Source organism: Calliphora vicina, chromosome 2 (assembly GCF_958450345.1).
Source record: "Calliphora vicina chromosome 2, idCalVici1.1, whole genome shotgun sequence".
Lineage (NCBI taxonomy): Eukaryota > Metazoa > Arthropoda > Insecta > Diptera > Calliphoridae > Calliphora > Calliphora vicina.
Window position 1 is genome coordinate 125,506,909 of NC_088781.1, and position 23,884 is coordinate 125,530,792.

Consider the following 23,884-nt stretch of genomic DNA (forward strand, 5'->3'; position numbering starts at 1 on the left):
CTGTGTCACACCTATTCTGTCACTGACCAGCAAGAGCCGTCGAGCATGAATCTGAACACACATGCATTTCTTCATCAGAGAATCTGGTTGGTTCAAAAAGAAAATAAAGAGTGTCGACTGAGGGACCTACTTTTTAGTTCTTTTTTTAAAAAAATAAAAAAACAATTACTAACTGAAAAGCGTTTTGCTTGTCTGCAGGAAAACCGAGAGTCTCGGGCAGGAATCGAACTCGCAACCCTGGATTGATGGTCCAATACACTATCGTCTAGTCTATCGGGGCACTTGGCTATCACATCGGAATCAGCTTTTTTGAATGTACCCATGTTAGCTACTTAAAGAGTGGCTGACCACGGAACCTAACCTATTCTGTCGATGTTGTCAATTTAAAAATTGATGATTCCATTTTTGATTCTTTGAGATAGTTGCTAAATTCTATTTTCCTTAAACTGCAATATTTCCTTTCCCATATTGATATAGTCAGTTCAAAATTTCATTATTGCTCAATCCTTTTAATTATAACTTTCAGTTTACCACTAACACACTTCAATTAAAACAATTTACAGCATTTCATTTTTAATTTATTACATTTTTATTAGCAAACATCTGCATTTCACATCCTTAATACGTTCTTTGTGGTTGAAATATATTTTGTCGCGTGCTCTGGAAACCCATCAGTGTCAGCAGGAATTTGATTTTCCGTCGTATCAATTTCAGTTTCCATTTCAGACATTTTCTTGAACACATTCTGCGACGATGGTGTGGTCGTCTTGATCTGATACTTAAAACTGCCATTAGACCAACTAATTGCAATAAGTACAAGAAAACATGACATTTAATATTTTTTGTATTTGTATTTTTTTATTCAAATTTATTATTATTATTTTTGAAATGTTATGCAGACAAAATAACATTAAATAAAATGCATTTATTTTCTAGGTTTTAGTTTTAAAGGGTTGCTAATGGAATAGCAAAGAGTTAGTAAATTGGGAATGGTAATGGGATTGTTTTTAAAGAATTGGAAAAGCCCCTAGAAATTTGAGGGATATAAAAACATAAAAAACATAAGGATTGAGCAATAATGAAATTTTGAACTGACTATATCAATATGGGAAAGCTAGAGGAAAATAGAATAGAAAATTGCAATTATCAATTATTAAAAATACTTTTTAAGTAGCTCACTTGTGGAAAGAAAGAAAGATAGAAAGAAAGAAAGAAAGAAAGAAAGAAAGAAAGAAAGAAGAAAGAAAGAAAGAAAGAAGAAATATCTAATTGTTATTCAAATTTTGAGAGATCAATTAGAACAAGTATACCCGCCATCAATTTGTAGTTTTGGCAATCTATGGGGACTTGAATCAGTTATGGTCCCAACTGTATGGGTTATATGAGGGATTGGGTCAATTATAGATCGATGCTCACAAAAGTTGATAGAACGATATTTAGGTTCATATAAAACTCGTTTATGTCCAATATCATCGCAATATTAATAATTATAAGACAATTATGAATGTTCAAGTCATGAGGGGGACTAGGTACAATTGTTGCCCTATTTTCGACATATTTTACAATATGATTTCTGAGTACTGAGTAACTTGTGCAAAATTATTTAAATCCCAACCTAAACTAAAACTAAAGTTGGTATTGCCGCTACAATATCCAGGTAGTTTAAACTGGAGAGTTTGATCAACTCGCGTATTAGGGGGACATTGAGATCCCTATGGACATTACTATTGTGAATGGAACATGGAGCAACTGTTAATGTCCTTAACAGGGCTGACAGATTTCTTTGGAATTTGTCAACGCACAGTCGGGCAGAATCAAAATATTTTGGAAATAAATCTGGCATTTCAAAATTATGCCACTTTAAAACTCCGTGCATAAAAAATATTGCACTTTTTCATACTGAAAAATTTGTATAAATTTTCTTAATGTGACTGAGTCAGAACCAATGACTTGTGTTGAATAAAATATTAAGAAAATGTATACAAATTTTTTAGTATGAAAAAGTGCAACATTTTTGATGAACGGAGTTTTAAAGAGGTATATTTTTGAATCTAATTGAGATATTGAATTAAATTAACTTATCTAAACAAAAAAATATAACTGGGAATAAATGTGGATCAAATTGTTCGTAATATTTGCAAATTTTGATACAAATTTAGTTTTAGAATCTCAATAACAAAACTCAATGAAATATTCAACGTTTAAATTGTTATTCTAAATAACAAAATGTAAAAAAACTTGTCAAAAGGTCAAAGGGAATTCCTTAATTCTTAAAAATTGGAGCAAAAATCCCAAATATGGTATTTTTTACAATTTTGCCCATGGGGTCCACATTTCATTCTGGGCTGGGAAAATATTTTGGGGATAAATAAGGACACATCAAGGTTTCTAAAACTGCTTCTCGTTTTTTTTTATCCCAGCTTTGGTATTTTAGAACATGTGGCCCAAAGTTGAAATTTTGATAAAAAATAGGTCAAATTCCGAAGGACGTAGGGGCGACATACTCGAAAAATAGGACATGTTTTTTATACCAAAATGTTCTTCGTAAAGATACCTTACAGAAAAATATAAAATTGTTGTTTTTAATATTTAAATTGAATGCATAATAGATATTGCTCAGAAATCTTTTGTATGTTATTCGTAATTTATTTGTCTAACCAACAAAAAAAATTCTAGTCCAAAAGTCCGACCTATATTTTTAAAAAAGTGGAATTTCAATTTTGAAACTTTGAAATCGGATGGGAAACAAAAAATTGCACGTGTTTAAAAATTTTACATGTCGAGGTACCCTACTTTGAGCCCCCATAGCGCCACCCCTGTATCATTTGTAGGGCCCATTTTAATAATTTAAACTCGAATATTCCTTGTCTACGCTCACGTCAAATTTTATGCCGATGTGATTAGAAATGCCAGATTTATTTCCCAAAAACGTTAGATGAGGAGTCTGTTTCCCATAGCCGACTATCGGTTTTATGACTGTCTTGTACAAAAGTACTTTTGTACTCCAAATCTAGACCAGACCGTGGGCCAATTAGCCAGTGCAACTAAACTGACTTTAATTTTAATGATGTAACCTTTGCTTCAATATAGTGAGTCCATGCTAAGTGGCGATCAAGGTTGATACCAAGATATCTCACTTGGCTCTGTTCTGGAATTTTAATATTGTTTATCTGTGGGGGAGGACAGTTCTATCCTCTAAGAGTAAATGCACCGTAAGTACATTTTGTTGGATTGATTTTTATCTTCCATTTGTCCAGCCATTTTTCTAATTCGCCGATGTGAGACTGAAGTTTTTCGGAAGCTATTAAAGGATTTTCATGTATCGTCCACAAATGTGTGATAGGAACGGCCCTAGAATACTTCCTTGAGGTACCCCAACGGATAGTTTTCGACGTGAAGAGATCACATCTTTTGATCTGATTGGGAACGATCTTTCTTATCTATAATTGTTAAGCAGTTTATGTAAATTCCCAGGCAGTAATCTAATAATTTTGTATATCTGACTTTGTCGATAATGCAGAGCAATACTGCTTGCTCTCGAAGGTTTTCCGGATATGAGTAGTTATACGATGTACCTGGATAATTGTGCTTCCTTCTGAAACTAAATTAATGGTCAGAAATAATGCAATTATTGTTAAGGTGTACTATAAGGCTTTTAAGCAACAACTTTTCAAAAAGTTTAGATATTATTCACAACAGCTAAACATCTTTTCCCGGTTTTGGTATCATAACTATCTCTGATATTTTCCATGAAGAAGGCAAAAATCCTATACGTAGTATCGAGTTCAAGATGAACAAAATAATTCTTAGTGCTGAGTTAGGCAGGTTGCTATCGTCATGGTAGTAATTTTATCTATACCAGGAGATTTACCTTCCTTTATACCATTAATTGACGTCTTTATGGTAGAGAACCGGAATTTTATTGGGCGTATCACCACATTTTAATAGAAGAATTTGTATCATTTGGGGTAAATATTTACTCCAAGTGATTGGCGAATACCTCGGCATAGGTTAAGTTTAATCAGCTCGGGGATTGCGATTGTTATCATTGTCGTCTGAGTGTTCTCTTTTCTTTAATAAGAGTAAAGCGGTGGCTCAAATTAGAATTTTAGAAGACGTAATGACCAATAAAAACTTAACTGACAAAATTTGTTTTTTTTTATATCCAGAAAATGCGAAAAATGCAAAACTGATATCATAAATGCAGAATAGATTACAAGATGTGATTGATGCTAAAGGTGGACACACAAAATATTAGAGTATTACGTTACATAAACACTACAAATAGATGAATTATTCCATAGTAGCATAGAAGGGGGACCATTCGCCATAGAGGCACATCTGCCAACACCGATTAACTTGAAAACAGAGCAATCGTTACAATTGTATTACATTACCAATAGAACTTCTCCTGGGGCTCATTCGCCAAATGCCTGGTGGGGTGGTTTCGCTCGGTATTGTTCTATGGTAGCCAATTCCAACTCATCCATGAACATCACGATCAGTTACAAGATATTTATTTGATATTGATACATGTCACAGTACAATGTAAAGTAAAGTTTTGAACAAATTTAAAAAAATCAAAAATCTTTTAATCTCTTTTGATCACTTTTATATATTTTTTTGTTTAAATAATTAAAGTATAAAGTAGGGTATTCATTCGTGTAATGATCGCTGGATTCGAACAATGTAAAAATTTACATATGGGGGATTTCACGTCAAGTGAACCAACTTTTAAAATCGATGTCTTCGGTCGGGATGAAATACGAGACCAAAAAGCTCTTAAAGGAATAGACCTAAGCTTTCTTTTGAGCAAAAAAAAAAATTTAAAAAAGGGCCCCTTTTGAAAAAAAGTTCTATTTTGCCGAAAAAAAATAAAACAAATCTTGAGTTACAAAACATTTATTTTGCTATATATCCCACTCGCATCCCACTAAGCGACCAAATAGATCTTAAAGGACTAGACCTAAGCTTTCTTTTGAGCAAAAAAAAATTTTTTAAAAAGGGCCCATTTTGGAAAAAAAAAGTTCGATTTTGAAGAAAAAAAAAGTGAAAAATTTCATGTTTTGAGTTACAAAACATTTATTTTGAAAGATATCCCACTCGCATCCCACTTAGCCACCAAATAGGTCTGAAAACAAAATATCCAAGCTTTCTTTTGAGCAAAAAAAAAAAAAAATTAAAAAAGGGTCCACTTTGAAAAAAAAGTCAACAAATTTTTTGATTTTGCAAAAAAAGTAAAAAATTTCCTGTTTTGAGTTACAAAACATTTGTTTGGATAGATATCAAACTAAATTTCATCCCGATCGGAAGACATCGATTTTAAAAGTTGGTTCACTTGACGTGAAATCCCCCATTTATAAATGTTTGTTTTAACCTAGCCGTATGTACCCCATGGGTGGGTCGGTATCGCAGTATTTGGTCACTGAATAAATATTTAAAAAAAAGGTATAATAAAAATAAGTAAAAGTAAAGCCTACATATCTGACTATTTGAAACAAGAACAAATTTAAGAATATCTTTTATCGTTTTTAAAAGATAGCGTATCAAAAATAAAAGTGGCTTATGGTCCCCTTTCTATCCTAATTTATTTTGAAAACAATTGTTTAACTCTTTTGAATATTGTCTTATTTTAATTAGAAATTTGAAATGTATGTTTTCTTTGTCTTACTACTTTAAATTCAATAAAAAACATGAATTGTACGAAAAAAATCTGCAAAAAAAGATATATACTTTTTATTTTTATTTACTCATTAATTAAAATATTTTCAATATTTTCAGTTTTGAAAACAATTTATTGACAAACTGTAGATATTTTTTAAAAGATCATATATTTGAAAACTGAAATTAAGGAATATAGTTTTCAAAAAATGTTTCCATTGTTACAGAATATGGAAAAATTATTGTATTTCATTATTTTTCAGTTTTGTGCAACTCTGTAATTTTATTTGTTTATTTTATTTATTTATTATCCTTTTATATAACTGATAGTTCCGATTAATCGGGAATATTTATAGCAAATTTATCGATATTCTTACAAACCTTAATAGGAATATAACAAAATATCCTAAAATCAAACTGCCTGCCGCCTCTCAATGGTTTTTAAAACCATACTGCTTAATGTCTTCAAAATATTCTTCAAAATGTGACAGCAACTGGTAGGTTTCACGACCATACATCAATTCCGTTTTCATTGTGCCGCCATAGCATTGCGGCAGACATTCGGCCGATACATAACGATGCAGCGACTTATAATTCGAGCCATGTAACTGTATACGTTCGGCATATTTCGAGTTGAAAAATAGTTTAATGGCAGCAAAAATGGGTTCAAAGATTTTCGGTTGATTGACTACATGGAATCCCTTGACTCTTAGAGGTATATTATTTTGTATATAGTCCAGAACTCGTTTATTCCTATACGGTGTGTGTTGTAGAGCCTGACTAAATGATAAACCCTGTAAATCCACTATATAGACTACACCATTTATTTGAGTTTCCGGTTCCAATTGAAGGAGATCAGTGCATAAAGTACCGGCGGCATACATGATATCATATGGCAGGATATTGTAATCACATTGTTCTGAAGGAAAAGGAATAGAAAATGTTTCATTAGTGATCACATTACTTTTGGCAATTATTCTTTGTACTTACTTCCCATTAATGACATTATAATGCGCCGACCATGTTGATCACGCTGGGGTAATATGGTTACCATATTTGCATCAAATACCTGTTTCAATTTAAAGGGCTTCAAGACATTTGTTATTTCCTTGTATTTGTGTCGTAAATTGTAATGACGTCTGACCTGAATTTAAATATAAAGTAATTCACATTTCATGTTTTTCTTTATGTCTTAATCTTACCAAATCTCTGGCACTTTCTGGATAAAATTTACAAGGTCTCAAATATTTTATTAACCACTCTTCATTATCCTGGGGTATAATTAAATCAGTTTCAGCTGTAAATTAAATTAAACACTTTTACCCCCAGTAACACGAAGTCTGGTTATGTTTTAACTAATAGTTATACTGACAGTTTTCATACAAAAATAATTTTAACCGACTGTATAACTATGGGTTAAGGCTTAACCAGACTTCGTGTTAATGGGGGTTAGATTTATATTTATTTTGGTATATAAAACTTTTGTTTAGTTTAAAAACCTTGTAATAATCTTTTCAATTCGTATATGCCTTTTTGAATATTTTCTGACGTTTCTCTTAATTCCTTTAAAGCCTTTTTTTGTGCTGTTTCACTAGGTTTTCCCAAGTCTAATTTTAAAATCAAATCACCACATTTTATTTCAGGAGACGTTTTACGATTATTTTCCATTTTTATTAACTTGATGAAATTCTATATTTAATTAATTTAACTTATTTTTGATTTGTGTGATTCGTTCAAATGGATTCAATAAACTAATAGGTTTATTAATACTTCAGTAATTTTTATTAGTTTGGATTGCCAAACGGATCCCTAATTTTAAATATCAAATTCTAATGAACTTTGTCTATTTTGTTGCAAATTTTGTATATGACTTCTGAAGCCCCTTTAGACGATCACATTTTACAACTTAGTTTTGGAACAGTAATATTCCATGTTGTTAGTGACTAGCAATCATACCCTCCAATGACTACTATATCTTATATTATTATATTGTTACGTTTTAACCTTTTTAAAACGCTGGTTTATTTCCTTTAAATAAACCGGAGACTTTTGATTGCAAATAAAAGCCGTTTAGTAGTTTAAAAATTGTAACAACTCTTTATTTATTTAAAAATGTACAACAGAATTAAATAGGCACTCAATGTTTTTTTTTATACACGTTTATAAATTCTAAGAAATACAGACACTTTATAATGTACACGAATTCACTTGAAAAATACAGCACACTTTAAGGCACTCAGTTGGTGTTTATTCGAATAGCGTCTCTGATAAACTCACTCACGACTGCAACCTCTGCCACTATTTATAACACTGCATAACCATCTAGAAAGCTCTATTTCTACAATGTTCTTTAACTGAATATTCGAATTCGAATACAGCGTTGCCAACTTACGATCAATGGTCAACTGAATGATTTTATTTAATAAATAATGCCCACAGATATGTTACAGTTTGCTATTACATCACTGTTATTTAAAAGCCTTATGCTACTTTTAAATCAGCCCTTAAAATCGTTATATTTGAATTCAAGTACAATTTCGTAACAATATGTAATCTAATAACGATTAATTTATTATACAAAATTAGCCTATTCCAGCTGATCCATTACAGTTTCAAACAGTAGTATTATTTACTGCTAACGTTTAATATAAGTTCTTACGATCAATGAGTTATCATTGCCATTATATATAAGCGGTTATGGAAAGTACCTGCCTCCAATGATATCTCCGTTTTCAAATAATGATTCAAAATAAATCAGACACGGTTATTTTTTTGGAATGTTTTAATAAAAGCTGCTTTAAGCTAATAGAATTTTATGTCTCAAAAGTGTGTCGTAAAATCTGATTGTGTAAATAGTCTTTAATAAGTTGTAATTCCTTAAGGCCGAAGTCGCATAAACAGTGTTTTAATTTGTATTATTTATTTATTAAAAGGGAAACCGGAAATATGTTTTATTAAATATAATGTGAAAACCGAAAATTTTTTTTCGAATATTCTTGTTCATGTTCTAGTTCAGTTCTAGTTCAGTTCTAGTTCAGTTCTAGTTCAGTTCTAGTTCAGTTCTAGTTCAGTTCTAGTTCAGTTCTAGTTCAGTTCTAGTTCAGTTCTAGTTCAGTTCTAGTTCAGTTCTAGTTCAGTTCTAGTTCAGTTCTAGTTCAGTTCTAGTTCAGTTCTAGTTCAGTTCTAGTTCTAGTTCAGTTCTAGTTCAGTTCTAGTTCAGTTCTAGTTCAGTTCTAGTTCTAGTTCAGTTCTAGTTCAGTTCTAGTTCAGTTCTAGTTCAGTTCTAGTTCAGTTCTAGTTCAGTTCTAGTTCAGTTCTAGTTCTAGTTCAGTTCTAGTTCAGTTCTAGTTCTAGTTCAGTTCTAGTTCAGTTCTAGTTCAGTTCTAGTTCAGTTCTAGTTCAGTTCTAGTTCAGTTCTAGTTCTAGTTCAGTTCTAGTTCAGTTCTAGTTCAGTTCTAGTTCAGTTCTAGTTCAGTTCTAGTTCAGTTCTAGTTCAGTTCTAGTTCAGTTCTAGTTCAGTTCTAGTTCAGTTCTAGTTCAGTTCTAGTTCAGTTCTAGTTCAGTTCTAGTTCAGTTCTAGTTCAGTTCTAGTTCAGTTCTAGTTCAGTTCTAGTTCAGTTCTAGTTCAGTTCTAGTTCAGTTCTAGTTCAGTTCTAGTTCAGTTCTAGTTCAGTTCTAGTTCAGTTCTAGTTCAGTTCTAGTTCAGTTCTAGTTCAGTTCTAGTTCAGTTCTAGTTCAGTTCTAGTTCAGTTCTAGTTCAGTTCTAGTTCAGTTCTAGTTCAGTTCTAGTTCAGTTCTAGTTCAGTTCTAGTTCAGTTCTAGTTCAGTTCTAGTTCAGTTCTAGTTCAGTTCTAGTTCAGTTCTAGTTCAGTTCTAGTTCAGTTCTAGTTCAGTTCTAGTTCAGTTCTAGTTCAGTTCTAGTTCAGTTCTAGTTCAGTTCTAGTTCAGTTCTAGTTCAGTTCTAGTTCAGTTCTAGTTCAGTTCTAGTTCAGTTCTAGTTCAGTTCTAGTTCAGTTCTAGTTCAGTTCTAGTTCAGTTCTAGTTCAGTTCTAGTTCAGTTCTAGTTCAGTTCTAGTTCAGTTCTAGTTCAGTTCTAGTTCAGTTCTAGTTCAGTTCTAGTTCAGTTCTAGTTCAGTTCTAGTTCAGTTCTAGTTCAGTTCTAGTTCAGTTCTAGTTCAGTTCTAGTTCAGTTCTAGTTCAGTTCTAGTTCAGTTCTAGTTCAGTTCTAGTTCAGTTCTAGTTCAGTTCTAGTTCAGTTCTAGTTCAGTTCTAGTTCAGTTCTAGTTCAGTTCTAGTTCAGTTCTAGTTCAGTTCTAGTTCAGTTCTAGTTCAGTTCTAGTTCAGTTCTAGTTCAGTTCTAGTTCAGTTCTAGTTCAGTTCTAGTTCAGTTCTAGTTCAGTTCTAGTTCAGTTCTAGTTCAGTTCTAGTTCAGTTCTAGTTCAGTTCTAGTTCAGTTCTAGTTCAGTTCTAGTTCAGTTCTAGTTCAGTTCTAGTTCAGTTCTAGTTCAGTTCTAGTTCAGTTCTAGTTCAGTTCTAGTTCAGTTCTAGTTCAGTTCTAGTTCAGTTCTAGTTCAGTTCTAGTTCAGTTCTAGTTCAGTTCTAGTTCAGTTCTAGTTCAGTTCAAGTTCAGTTCTAGTTCAGTTCTAGTTCAGTTCTAGTTCAGTTCTAGTTCTAGTTCTAGTTCTAGTTCTAGTTCTAGTTCAGTTCTAGTTCAGTTCTAGTTCAGTTCTAGTTCAGTTCTAGTTCAGTTCTAGTTCAGTTCTAGTTCAGTTCTAGTTCAGTTCTAGTTCAGTTCTAGTTCAGTTCTAGTTCAGTTCTAGTTCAGTTCTAGTTCAGTTCTAGTTCAGTTCTAGTTCAATTCTAGTTCAGTTCTAGTTCAGTTCTAGTTCAGTTCTAGTTCAGTTCTAGTTCAGTTCTAGTTCAGTTCTAGTTCAGTTCTAGTTCAGTTCTAGTTCAGTTCTAGTTCAGTTCTAGTTCAGTTCTAGTTCAGTTCTAGTTCAGTTCTAGTTCAGTTCTAGTTCAGTTCTAGTTCAGTTCTAGTTCAGTTCTAGTTCAGTTCTAGTTCAGTTCTAGTTCAGTTCTAGTTCAGTTCTAGTTCAGTTCTAGTTCAGTTCTAGTTCAGTTCTAGTTCAGTTCTAGTTCAGTTCTAGTTCAGTTCTAGTTCAGTTCTAGTTCAGTTCTAGTTCAGTTCTAGTTCAGTTCTAGTTCAGTTCTAGTTCAGTTCTAGTTCAATTCTAGTTCAGTTCTAGTTCAGTTCTAGTTCAGTTCTAGTTCAGTTCTAGTTCAGTTCTAGTTCAGTTCTAGTTCAGTTCTAGTTCAGTTCTAGTTCAGTTCTAGTTCAGTTCTAGTTCAGTTCTAGTTCAGTTCTAGTTCAGTTCTAGTTCAATTCTAGTTCAGTTCTAGTTCAGTTCTAGTTCAGTTCTAGTTCAGTTCTAGTTCAGTTCTAGTTCAGTTCTAGTTCAGTTCTAGTTCTGTTCTAGTTCAGTTCTAGTTCAGTTCTAGTTCAGTTCTAGTTCAGTTCTAGTTCAGTTCTAGTTCAGTTCTAGTTCAGTTCTAGTTCAGTTCTAGTTCAGGTTCTAGTTCAGGTTCTAGTTCAGGTTCTAGTTCAGGTTCTAGTTCAGGTTCTAGTTCAGGTTCTAGTTCAGGTTCTAGTTCAGTTCTAGTTCAGGTTATAGCTCAGGATCTAGTTCAGGTTCTAGTTTAGGTTCTGGTTCTACTTCAGGTTCTAGTTTAGGTTCTAGTTCAGTTCTAGTTCAGGATCTAGTTCAGGTTCTACTTCAGGTTCTAGTTCAGGTTCTAGTTCAGGTTCTACTTCAGGTTCTAGTTTAGGTTCTAGTTCAGTTTCAGGTTCTAGTTCAGATTCTACTTCAGGTTCTAGTTTAGGTTCTAGTTTAGGTTCTAGTTCAGGTTCTAGTTCATTTCTAGTTCAGGTTCTAGTTCAGGATTTAGTTCAGGTTCTAGTTCATTTCTAGTTCAGGTTCTAGTTCAGGATCTAGTTCAGGTTCTAGTTCAGGTTCTAGTTCAGGATCTAGTTCAGGTTCTAGTTCAGGTTCTAGTTCAGTTCTAGTTCAGGTTCTAATTCAGGTTCTAGTTCAGGTTCTAGTTCATTTCTAGTTCAGGTTCTAGTTCAGGATTTAGTTCAGGTTCTAGTTCATTTCTAGTTCAGGTTCTAGTTCAGGATCTAGTTCAGGTTCTAGTTCAGGTTCTAGTTCAGGATCTAGTTCAGGTTCTAGTTCAGGTTCTAGTTCAGTTCTAGTTCAGGTTCTAATTCAGGTTCCAGTTCAGGTTCTAGTTCAGTTTCTAGTTCAGTTCTAGTTCTAGTTCAGGTTCTAGTTCAGATTCTAGTTCAGGTTCTAGTTAAGGTTCCAGTTCAGTTTTAGTTCAGGTTCTAGTCAGTTTCTATTTCAGGTTCTAGTTCAGGTTCTAGTTCAGATTCTAGTTCAGGTTGTAGATTAGGTTGTAGATCAGGTTCTAGTTCAGTTGTAAATAATTCTGATTTTTATCCGTGTTCTGTTGACGAAAAAAACAAGCAATCTCATATTACCGGTTTCCCTGGTTATTAATAAAATATTTTTCAAATTAAAAAAATAAATTATTGTAATATTTGACTGTTTTTTTTTTTTAAATTGAAATATGATTGATCTTAGTCCAGCGATCCAGCTCTTTAACAAACGATTGCCTTACTAAAATAAGATTTTTTTGGAGTTTTTCTTAAAAAAAAATATTTTTGTTCATAAATATGTATAGGATATTTATATGTAATATTCAGATTATAATAAGTATTGAATATTGATATTCCATATATAGTTTAAGGTTTAATTTGGCCCTAGAGGTTGAAAAACTATGTATAAATTAATAATATAAATTAATTAAATAAATATATAACATATTAGCGATCATATTTCGAGCTTCTATTATTTAGTTTTAATAACTTTTGAGTTTTTAGTACAATAAATCAATTATTGTAAAATATATGAGTGGCTGGCTTTAGGTATGCGAATATTTGCAGCAAAAGTTGGGAGACTCTTACTTTATTTTAGATGATGACCCTACCTAGTATTATCTTTACTACAAATAATGATAAAAAGGTAGAATCTGTAAATCTTTTTTACAAATATTCCATAATAAATATTTAAAAAACAAAAAAATATCAACAAAATCTTTAAGTGAAACCTCTTTTTATTTAATTTGCATTTTCTTTGAGAAGCTGAAACCGCAATTAAAATTATTGTAACATTTAATATTTAACTGATAGTTCTGGTAAAACGGAAATGTTAATTAATAGCAAATTTAAATTGTTCATAGAAACTTTTATATTTATTATTCACAAAACCATTTTGCAATTATTTACTCTCCCTCTTAAGTTATGGGCTTATTTCAGAAAATAAGATTTCATTAAATTTTAGATGAGGATGAATACTTTATAATTCAATGTGAGAGCTATGCCAATAACAATATATCCCAAAATCAAACTGTCTGCCGCCTCTCAATGGTTTTTAAAACCATACTGTTTAATGTCCTCAAAATAATCTTCAAAATGTGACAGCAACTGATAGGTTTCACGACCATACATCAATTCCGAGTTCATGGTACCGCCATAACATTGCGGCAGGCATTCCGGCGATATATAACGCTGAAGCGATTTATAATTCGAACCATGTAACAGTATACGTTCGGCAAATTTCGAGTTGAAAAATAATTTAATGGCTGAAAAAATGGGTTCAAAGAATTTCGGTTGATTGACTACATGGAATCCCTTGATTCTTAGCGGTATATTATTCTGTACATAGTCCAGGGCACGTTTATTCCTATACGGTGTGTGTTGTAGAGCCTGACTAAATGATAAACCCTGCAAATCCACTATATAGACTACACCATGTATTTGAGTTTCCGGTTCCAATTGTAGGAGATCAGTGCATAAAGTACCGGCGGCATACATTATATCATATGGCAGGGCATTGTAATCACATTGTTCTGAAGCAAAAGGAATAGAAAATGTTTCATTAGTGATCACAGGACTTTTCGCAATTATTGTTTGTACTTACTTCCCATTAATGACATTATAATGCGACAGCCATTTTGATCGCGCTGGGGTAATATGGTAACCACATTTGCATCAAATGGCTTTTTCAAATTAAGGGGCTTTAAGAGTTGTGTTATTTCGTTATATTTTTGGCGTAAATTGTAATGACGTCTGACCTGAATTTAAATATAAAGTAATTCACATTCCATGTCTTTCTTTTTTTTAAACTTACCAAATCTCTGGCACTTTCTGGATAAAATTTACAAGGTCTCAAATATTTTATTAACCACTCCTCATTATCCTGGGGTATATTTAAATCAGTTTCAGCTGGAAATTAAATTAAACAATTTTAGGTTTATATTTATTTTTGTATATCAAACTTTTGTTTAGTTTAAAAACCTTGTAATAATCTTTTCAATTCGATTAAGCCTTTTTGAATATTTTCTGGCGTTTCTCTTAATTCCTTTAAAGCCTTTTTTTGGGCTGTTTCACTAGGTTTTCCCAAGTCTAATTTTAAAATCAAATCACCACATTTTATTTCAGGAGACGTTTTACGAATATCTTCCATTTTATTAACTTTATGAAATTCTATATTTAATTAATTTTACTCAGTTTTGATTCGTGTGATTCGTTCAAATAGATTCAATAAACTAATAGGTTTATTAATACTTCAGTAATTTTTATTCTAGAAAGTTGTTTGAATCTTATAATTTACTTCGGATTAACAAACTGATCCCTATTTTTAAATATCAAATTCTAATGAACTTTGTCTATATTGATGCAAATTTTGTGTATGACTTCTGAAGCCCCATTAGACGATCACATTTTACAACTTATTTTCGCAACCGTCATTTTCCATCAAACGTTTAGCAATACTATATACATTACTTAGAATTGGTTTAAAAATGTATCGTAAAATCTGATGGTGTAAACAGGCTTTAATAATTTATAATCCCTGAAGACCAAGGCCGTATAAACAGTGTTTTAATTTGTATTATTTATTTATTAAAAGGGAAACCGAAAATATGTACTTCAACAAGTTTTTTTATTAAATATTATGTGAAAACTATTGTTACGTTTTAACCTTTTCAAAACGCTGGTTTATTTCCTTTAAATAAACCGGATACTTTTGATTGCAAATAAAAGCCGTTTAGTAGTTTGAAAATGGTAACAACTCTTTATTTATTCAAATGTACAACAACAGAATTAAATAGTCACTCAATGTTTTTAATACACGTTTATAAATTCTCAGAATTACAGACACAATTTATAATGTACACGAATTTACTTGAAAAACACAACACACTTTAAGGCACTTAGATGATGTTTATTCGAAAAGCGTCTCTGATCAACTCACTAACGACTGAAACCTCTGCCACTATTTATAACACTGCATTACCATCTAGAAAGCTCTTTAACTGTCAAAGTTCGAATATTCTAGATCATACGCCATCTGTGGTGTACTTTCTACAATGTTCTTTAACGGATTATTCGAAATCGAATACAGCGTTGCCAACTTACAATCAAATCAACTGAAAGCTTTTATTTAACAATGCCCACAGATATGTTACAGTTTTACAGCACTGTTACTTGAAAGCATTATGCTACTTTTAAATCAGCCGTTAAAATCGTTATATTTGAATTCAAGTACAATTTCGTAACAATATTATCCAAATATTCAAATCGAATACTGAAAATTTCAATAGCAGTCTCCAGTAAAAATTAAACTTAAATTCAAACCATATGATTTTTGTTTGAAAAATACTTTTTTTTTCAAATATTTTTCAAGTTTAATACATAATTACATTTGCAATCAAGTCAAATCCCAATAAAATGTTCAAGTGCTTGAATTTTTGGGTCTTTTCTGATTACTGGGAGTTCAGTTTTAGTTCAGTTCTTGTTCAGTACTAGTTCAGTTCTAGTTCAGTTCTAGTTCAGTTCTAGTTCAGTTCTAGTTCAGTTCTAGTTCAGTTCTAGTTCAGTTCTAGTTCAGTTCTAGTTCAGTTCTAGTTCAGTTCTAGTTCAGTTCTAGTTCAGTTCTAGTTCAGTTCTAGTTCAGTTCTAGTTCAGTTCTAGTTCAGTTCTAGTTCAGTTCTAGTTCAGTTCTAGTTCAGTTCTAGTTCAGTTCTAGTTCAGTTCTAGTTCAGTTCTAGTTCAGTTCTAGTTCAGTTCTAGTTCAGTTCTAGTTCAGTTCTAGTTCAGTTCTAGTTCAGTTCTAGTTCAGTTCTAGTTCAGTTCTAGTTCAGTTCTACTTCAGTTCTACTTCAGTTCTACTTCAGTTCTAGTTCAGTTCTAGTTCAGTTCTAGTTCAGTTCTAGTTCAGTTCTAGTTCAGTTCTAGTTCAGTTCTAGTTCAGTTCTAGTTCAGTTCTAGTTCTAGTTCAGTTCTAGTTCTAGTTCAGTTCTAGTTCAGTTCTAGTTCAGTTCTAGTTCAGTTCTAGTTCAGTTCTAGTTCAGTTCTAGTTCAGTTCTAGTTCAGTTCTAGTTCAGTTCTAGTTCAGTTCTAGTTCAGTTCTAGTTCAGTTCTAGTTCAGTTCTAGTTCAGTTCTAGTTCAGTTCTAGTTCAGTTCTAGTTCAGTTCTAGTTCAGTTCTAGTTCAGTTCTAGTTCAGTTCTAGTTCAGTTCTAGTTCAGTTCTAGTTCAGTTCTAGTTCAGTTCTAGTTCAGTTCTAGTTCAGTTCTAGTTCAGTTCTAGTTCAGTTCAGTTCTAGTTCAGTTCTAGTTCTAGTTCTAGTTCAGTTCTAGTTCTAGTTCAGTTCTAGTTCAGTTCTAGTTCAGTTCTAGTTCAGTTCTAGTTCAGTTCTAGTTCAGTTCTAGTTCAGTTCTAGTTCAGTTCTAGTTCAGTTCTAGTTCAGTTCTAGTTCAGTTTCTAGTTCAGTTTCTAGTTCAGTTTCTAGTTCAGGTTCTAGTTCAGGTTCTAGTTCAGATTCTAGTTCAGTTCTAATATAGTTCTAGTTCAGTTGTAAATAATTCTGAATCTTATCCCTGTTCCATTGACTTACAAAAAAAAACAATAATTTTGATTTTACCGGTTTTCCTGCTTATTAATAAAATATTTTTCGAATTAGAAAAACAAAATTATTGTATTTTTCGAGATGTTGCCCCCACTCAGCACCAACTGTTTTTTGTTTTTAATTTGAAATATGATTGATCTTAGATCCAGCGTCTTTTGTCTCTTAAAATCTTTTTAACAAACGATCACGTTAATGATTTAAGATTTTTTTTTTGGAATTTTTCATAAAAAATAGGTTTTTGTTCATAAATATGTATGGGATATTTGTATGTAATATTCAGATTATAATAAGTATTGAATATTGATATTCCATATATAATTTCAGGTTTAATTTGGCCCTAGAGGTTTACATTTATATATGGTAAAAATGAATTATACATAGTATAAATTACTATTAATTAAATAAATAAAATATGAGCGATCATATTTCGAGCTTATATTCTTTAGATTTAATAGTTTTTGAGTTTTTAGTGCAACAAATCAATTATTGTGAAATATATGAGTGGATAGTTTTGGTTATGCGAATACTGTTCTGATTCGGCTCATATTAAGCTGTTATAGTTGGGATCATCTTATTTTATTTTGGATGATGATCCTACCTAGTATTATCTTAACTACAAATAATGATATGAAAGTAATTTGAAGAGAATAAATATTTACTTTCTGTTCCGGTCCTTGTCTATGAATAATTGATTTTTTTACATGCTATTTTATTTAATCTGGCTATGCCAAATCATGACCTTTAATAACTCTGTATGATCTGGACTCTAAAGTTAATTGAATACTTTTGAACTAAACGGTTGTTATAAATTTACCAAGTGAAGTTCGAGGAACAACCAGACACATTATAATTGCTTAAAGTGTATTAAAAAGAAAATAATATTTTCATGAAAATCTAAGATAGAAGGTCTTGAATATAGACCCTCGTTATTTAATTTTAATATTTCGTATGTCGGGTATTATGTTGCGTGTTTCGCGAACGTGGTGATAGTTGCAGCTGGACTGCTCCGATGTAATTGAAGCAGAAGATCCAAAGTCGTGGTGGAAAGACTTCGTTCAATAAGGTTAGTGATCAGTTTACAGCACTTTTATGTAGACAATCCTGATTATGTAGAGACGATTGGCTGTTTAATTGAAACAGTTAATGAGACATTCGTCTCCTTTGAAATATTTTTTAATTGCCATTTAACCCCATCTTATTCGTGACAAATAATTTTGAGTTCGTATTATGTGATCTACAATTTCTCATAGCTTTTCTATGGGATTGAGATAAAACAAAGTGTTTGTGAGATATCATCGAAATTTTTTATTCGTTTGAAAGGCCTATCGATGACATTATATATGGAATATTACATCGTGCTGAAGTCCACCGCAAAAGATGTTGGTAATCATCGACCTATAGCGCTCGCCATTGACGCTGTTAGTTTGGTCAACGTCGTTCTCAAAGTAATATGGATCGATGACGCCGCCAGCCCAAAATCCATACCAAACAGTGACTTTTTCGGTGTCTTGCATCTCATGGTATCGTGTCTTGCATCTCATGGTATCGTTTAATGTTCGACAATTTAGTCTGCTTTTACAGACAGCAAGTTTACTTGAAGCAAGTCTCTTCGGTTCCCTTTTAAACTTGCTCGTCTGTTTACACACAGCAAGTCTGTGTACAATTTTATATGTCAAAACCTAATAGACGCCATAGTGAAAATGAGAAAACAAAAGAGAATTGAAGTGACTTGCCAGTACAAGCAAGTGTGTACCTCTCTTCTTTCTTCTTGCCTCTCTCTCCAATAAACACAGACTTGCGGCAAGAAAACTGGCCCTGTTTAAAAGCAGACTTTGTTTGTTTGTACCTCAAGTTAAAATGGGCAAGGTTCGCGCAATATTGTCCGAACAGAACAGCCATTTTGATTAAACAATTTTATTATTTGCAAGTGTTTTAAACGCTATATTCGTCGATGGTGATTTGGCAAAACAAAATGAATAAATGACAGCCAATTTGACAAATGTAGCTTCAAGATTTCAAATCGGATCGAGAACAAAAATTTGGCATATTTTTTAACTTTTCATATAACCAAGATCCTACCTTGGTCTTTAAAATTCAGAACTTAAACTCAATTACACCATACGGACTACATGTTTAGAAATTACAGATTTATTTCCACTTGCAAGGCCTGCATAGACATGTCGAATAAAAACACAAGCAATTTTTACATTTTTCACATTTTAATATTTACATGAATTTAAAATTTGTCTATTTTCCTTATTATAAAATAAAATTTGTCTATTTTCCTTACCCCCTGTCTACACCAGATAAATTTGTATCATGATAAACGTCAAAATGGTTGTCAAGATAAAAAATTATCAGGTATAGTCTCCATTTATTAGTATTATTGCTCCATTATGACAAAATTGTTAGTGCTTTTGCTCAAACAACTTTGTCTTGACAACAAACGTCATTAATTGTTATGATAAATATTTGTCAAGTATAGACAGGGGGTTATTATAAAATAAAATTTGTATATTTTCCTTATTGTTTAATGCTTACGGCGACACAGCATTCCAATGAGAAACCAATGCCTCGCACAACTTTCTTAATAACCTTAATAGGAACATAACAAAAATATTCTAGAATCTTCTTAATGCTTTCTGAAACCATACTGCAATAAGTCCTCAAAATATTTCTCATAATGTGACAGCAACTGATACGTTTCCGGGCCATATCTAAATTCCGTTTTCATTGTACCGCCATAACATTCTGGCAGATATTCAGGCGATATATAACGATGTAGCGACTCATAATTCGTACCATGTAACATTATACGAGCAGCAAATTTCGGATTAAAAAATAATTTAAATGTGGAGAAAATTGGTTCAAAGAATTTCGGTTGATTGACAACGTGGAAGCCCTTGACTCTGAGCGGTATATTATTTTGTATGTTGTCCAGAATACGTTTTATCCGATACGGTGTATATTGTAGAGCCTGACCAAATGTTAATTCCTGCAAATCCACTAAATACATAACACCATTTATTTGGGTTTCCACTTCCAGTTGTATGAGTTCGGTGCATAGGGCACAGGCGGCATAGACTGTATCATAGGGTACGGCTTTGTGGTCCCATTGTTCTGCAGGAAAATAATTAGTGATCAGAGGAGTTTTTGTAAATTATTGTTTTTTTTCTTACTCATTACTGAGACTATAATGCGTCGGCCATGTTGATCGCGCCAGGGTAGCATTGTTACCAAATTGTTATCAAATACCGGTTTCAATTTAATGGTCATTAAGAGATTTGTTATTTCGGTATATTTGCGGCGTATAGTGTAATTACGTCTGACCTGAATTTATATATTATTAACAGTAATTTACATTTCAAGTCTTTATTATTTTTCAATCTTACCAAATCTCTGGCACTTTCTGGATAAAATTTACAAGCTCTCAAATATAGTATCAGCCACTCCTCATCAGTTTTGGGGATATTTAATTTAGTTTCAGCTAGCAAATAAATTAATTAAATCATATTATTAAATATTAATATGTTTTTATTTTTTTAGTTTAAAAACCTTGTAATAAATTTTTCAATTCGATTAAGCCTTTTTGAATATTTTCTGGCGTTTCTCTTAGTTCCTGTAAAGCCTTGTTTTGGGCTGTTTTACTGGGTTTTCCCAAGTCTAGTTTTAGAATTAAGTCACCACATTTTATTTCAGGAGACACTTTTCGATAATTATCCATTTTATTAACTTTATGAAATTCAATATTTATGTATTTTTTTTTTTTTTTTTTTGTTTTAAATTTGTGTGATCTATTCAAATGGATTCAATAAACTGATATGTTTATTAGCTGTTTAGTTATTTTAATAGATCAAATATATAGTCGATTGGCTGAATCTTAGAAATTATATACATAAATTACTTCGCAATTGACGAACGAATCCTCATGATTTTTTTTAATATCAAAGTCTAAAGAACTTAGCTTAGTGTGAAAATGTGCTAAGTCCACTTTATAGGAAAATTTAAAGCTAAAAAAAGTAAAAATACACTAAAGTTTAGCAAAGAATTTACAGGCTAAAGGATGCAAGGCCTATACAAAAGAAAGAAATAATGCCAGATTTGGAACATGCAACAAAAATTGTCTAACTGAACTAGAACTGAACTAGAACTGAACTAGAACTGAACTAGAACTGAACTAGAACTGAACTAGAACTGAACTAGAACTGAACTAGAACTGAACTAGAACTGAACTAGAACTGAACTAGAACTGAACTAGAACTGAACTAGAACTGAACTAGAACTGAACTAGAACTGAACTAGAACTGAACTAGAACTGAACTAGAACTGAACTAGAACTGAACTAGAACTGAACTAGAACTGAACTAGAACTGAACTAGAACTGAACTAGAACTGAACTAGAACTGAACTAGAACTGAACTAGAACTGAACTAGAACTGAACTAGAACTGAACTAGAACTGAACTAGAACTGAACTAGAACTGAACTAGAACTGAACTAGAACTGAACTAGAACTGAACTAGAACTGAACTAGAACTGAACTAGAACTGAACTAGAACTGAACTTGAACTAGAACTGAACTAGAACTTAAGCAACAACAAATTGCGAAGAGTGGAAAAGGGTTTAGTCAATGATTTTTACAACGTCGCGACGTTTTTTCTTAATTCCCTTTTGAAGTTGCTTCCAAAAACCTTTTGCGTTTATACGGTGAATTTTGGTTCAGGGTTGCTGCCAGGCTAGATTTTTATTTTTTAATCGGTTAATCTGCTTTATTGAACTTCAAATTAAGAAAAAAAAATAAAACGTAACAAGAAGAAAAGAAATTAGTGCAAAGAGAAATATGAAAAAAGAGACGTGCGTAAACGCACTGATAGTCATGTACTACACACTCCAACTTTTCAACCCCAACCTGTCTGCCTTTCAATTTTTGCATCGTAAAAGGTTATCTATAAACAGCGCCCTCTGTGTATTTTGGTGTAGTGGTGGGGAATCTTGCTAATCTTTGGTTCCTACCTTTTTCCTAGTGGGTGGCTGTCGGGCTGCCTGACCTTTGCCATAATGTTATCTTCTTTTTCAGGGAGAGGGGTGGTCAGTGGGCTTCTTGGATTGATTGTTTAGAGGGGGGTTGAAGCCACGTAAGTCCATTTTGTGGTACGAAGCGTCATATGCGGGAAGTTTAGCTATACTCTTTAATTTAAAAAAAAACTACCGCTGAAGCACTCCGATTGCTCACCAAAGCTTATGGTGAATGTGTTCCATCGGTTTCAATGTGCATTTCAGAAATGGTGATTTTAACACGGAAGACAAATATCGACCTAGCCAGTCAAAAAAGTTTGAAGACCAAGAATTGGAGCCATTGCTCCATAAAGATTATTGTAAAACTTAACAAGAGCTTGCAAAATCATTGGAATGTACTCAAGCAGCAATTTCAAAACTTTCATGAGCAGCAGGATTCATACACACGAATTGAAGCCGAGAGACTTTGGAAGACGAATATAAAAGAAAATAATTTTAGAACCGAATCATTATTTGCAATGTAAAATGGATCAATTACGATATTCCGTTGCGTAAGAGATGGTATGTGAAGCTCGGCCAACCATCCGAATCGACACCAAAGCCAAATATCCATGGCGCTAAGGTAAATCTATTATTAACTGCTGAAATCTGACCAGACCATAACAGGGAACCTGAATCGAACTTAACTGATTCGTTTGGCCGAAGGTATTCCATCATGACAACGTCCGGTCACATGTTGCAATACATATTCAAAAGCTATATAGAATGAAGTGGTTGGGAAGTTTTGACTCACCCGCTATATAGTCCCGATCATGCCCCGTCCGACTACTATTTGTTTCGATCGATGCGGAACGCTCTCTCTGGAACAGCTTGATTTGTTCTTGGCCTCAAATGATAAGCATTTCTTTCTGCTCGATATCCATATGCAATAAATATTTGCGCCAAATTTTCTATGTCCCTTCGTATGTTGTTTTCAAACTTCGGACGTAAATTTTGTATTCAAATTGTATTTGTTGGACTGTTTTTTGACTACTTTCGACACCAAACATTTTTGTTCAAAATAGGTCGGGTGCTATGATCAATTGGGAGGCAATTGTTATAACATATTGTGCGTTGATATCTATGTATTACATGATTATTTTGATTAAATGTCGTCTCAAGATTTTTATGGTTGCTATATTTATTCTCGGAAATGGATCCTATGTGGGAGCTATATTCAATTATGGACTGATGGTCCCAAAATACAGATTTTTGCATACATACAACTGATATCTGAAAAATATTGGTTCGATATAAGTATATTTATAAGACATTTATATTGGTTTCTATATTTTTGGAAGTGGTTCTTACTTAATATTTTCAATTAGATTATGCCCTTTTGAATATATCCAGGCGTTTCTCTCAGCCTTGTTTTGGGATGTTTCGCTGGGTTTTCCCACGTCTCTGTTGAAATTTTTCGATAATTATCCATTTTATTAACTTTATGAAATTCTATATTTATGTATTTAATTTTGGTTTATTTTTTTTTTTATTTGTGTGATCCCTTCAAATGGATTTAGTAAACTAATAAGTTTATTAGCTGTTTAGTCATCAAATATCGTTTGGCTGAATCATAGAAATTATATAAATAACTTCGCAATTGACATGGTTTTTACAATATCAAAGTCTAAAGAACTTAGCTTAGTGTGCAAATGTGCTAAGTCCAGTTTACAGGGAAATTAAACTCTACAATGCCAACTGTTCATTTTTTATTGTCAAAATTGCAATATTATCATCTGATTCAATGGACAAAGCAACTGAAGTTCGGTTGCTATCTATAATCGACCCATAATTAGTGTTATAAATCATATTAAAGAAGTAATAAAACTCCTATAAAATATGTGAATAGGTACTTAGTACTTTTGCATTCTAAGCTACCGATGTATCTGTTAAAAGCCCGTTTACACGATCACATTTTACAGCACTGTTTTGGAACAGCAATTTCTCAGCCAAAAATTAGAAAGGACAAGCAAATGCTGAATAACCTACTTCCCAAGGACTAATACATAATATTTGTATTACTTAGAAATAGTACAATAATGACTAAATTATGAACTGATAGACATATAACTGGTTATTTATTGAACCTTTGTTGTGTTAATAGATCTTCTGAAAAAGTCTCGGTTCATTCCGG

The 23,884-nt window shown here is 32.4% G+C and overlaps 3 protein-coding genes across 3 annotated transcripts; all 3 read right to left on the reverse strand.

The window, feature by feature from the left end:
• Window positions 1–610: 610 nt before the first annotated feature.
• LOC135950838 (alpha-tocopherol transfer protein-like) lies at window positions 611–7,329 on the reverse strand. Its single transcript, XM_065500364.1, has 5 exons — window positions 7,161–7,329; window positions 6,864–6,958; window positions 6,652–6,805; window positions 6,115–6,580; window positions 611–800 (listed from the first exon to the last, which is right to left on the reverse strand). The coding sequence occupies exons 1-5, from the start codon at window positions 7,327–7,329 to the stop codon at window positions 611–613; spliced, it is 1,074 nt and encodes a 357-aa protein (XP_065356436.1).
• A 5,818-nt stretch (window positions 7,330–13,147) lies between these two features.
• LOC135950839 (alpha-tocopherol transfer protein-like) lies at window positions 13,148–14,252 on the reverse strand. The gene is made up of 4 exons (XM_065500365.1): window positions 14,084–14,252; window positions 13,917–14,011; window positions 13,707–13,860; window positions 13,148–13,635 (listed from the first exon to the last, which is right to left on the reverse strand). The coding sequence occupies exons 1-4, from the start codon at window positions 14,250–14,252 to the stop codon at window positions 13,148–13,150; spliced, it is 906 nt and encodes a 301-aa protein (XP_065356437.1).
• A 4,951-nt stretch (window positions 14,253–19,203) lies between these two features.
• LOC135950840 (alpha-tocopherol transfer protein-like) lies at window positions 19,204–20,420 on the reverse strand. Its single transcript, XM_065500366.1, has 4 exons — window positions 20,252–20,420; window positions 20,089–20,183; window positions 19,876–20,026; window positions 19,204–19,816 (listed from the first exon to the last, which is right to left on the reverse strand). Exons 1-4 carry the CDS (start codon window positions 20,418–20,420, stop codon window positions 19,329–19,331), a joined length of 903 nt encoding a protein of 300 aa, XP_065356438.1. The 3' UTR covers window positions 19,204–19,328.
• Between the last annotated feature and the right edge of the window lie 3,464 nt (window positions 20,421–23,884).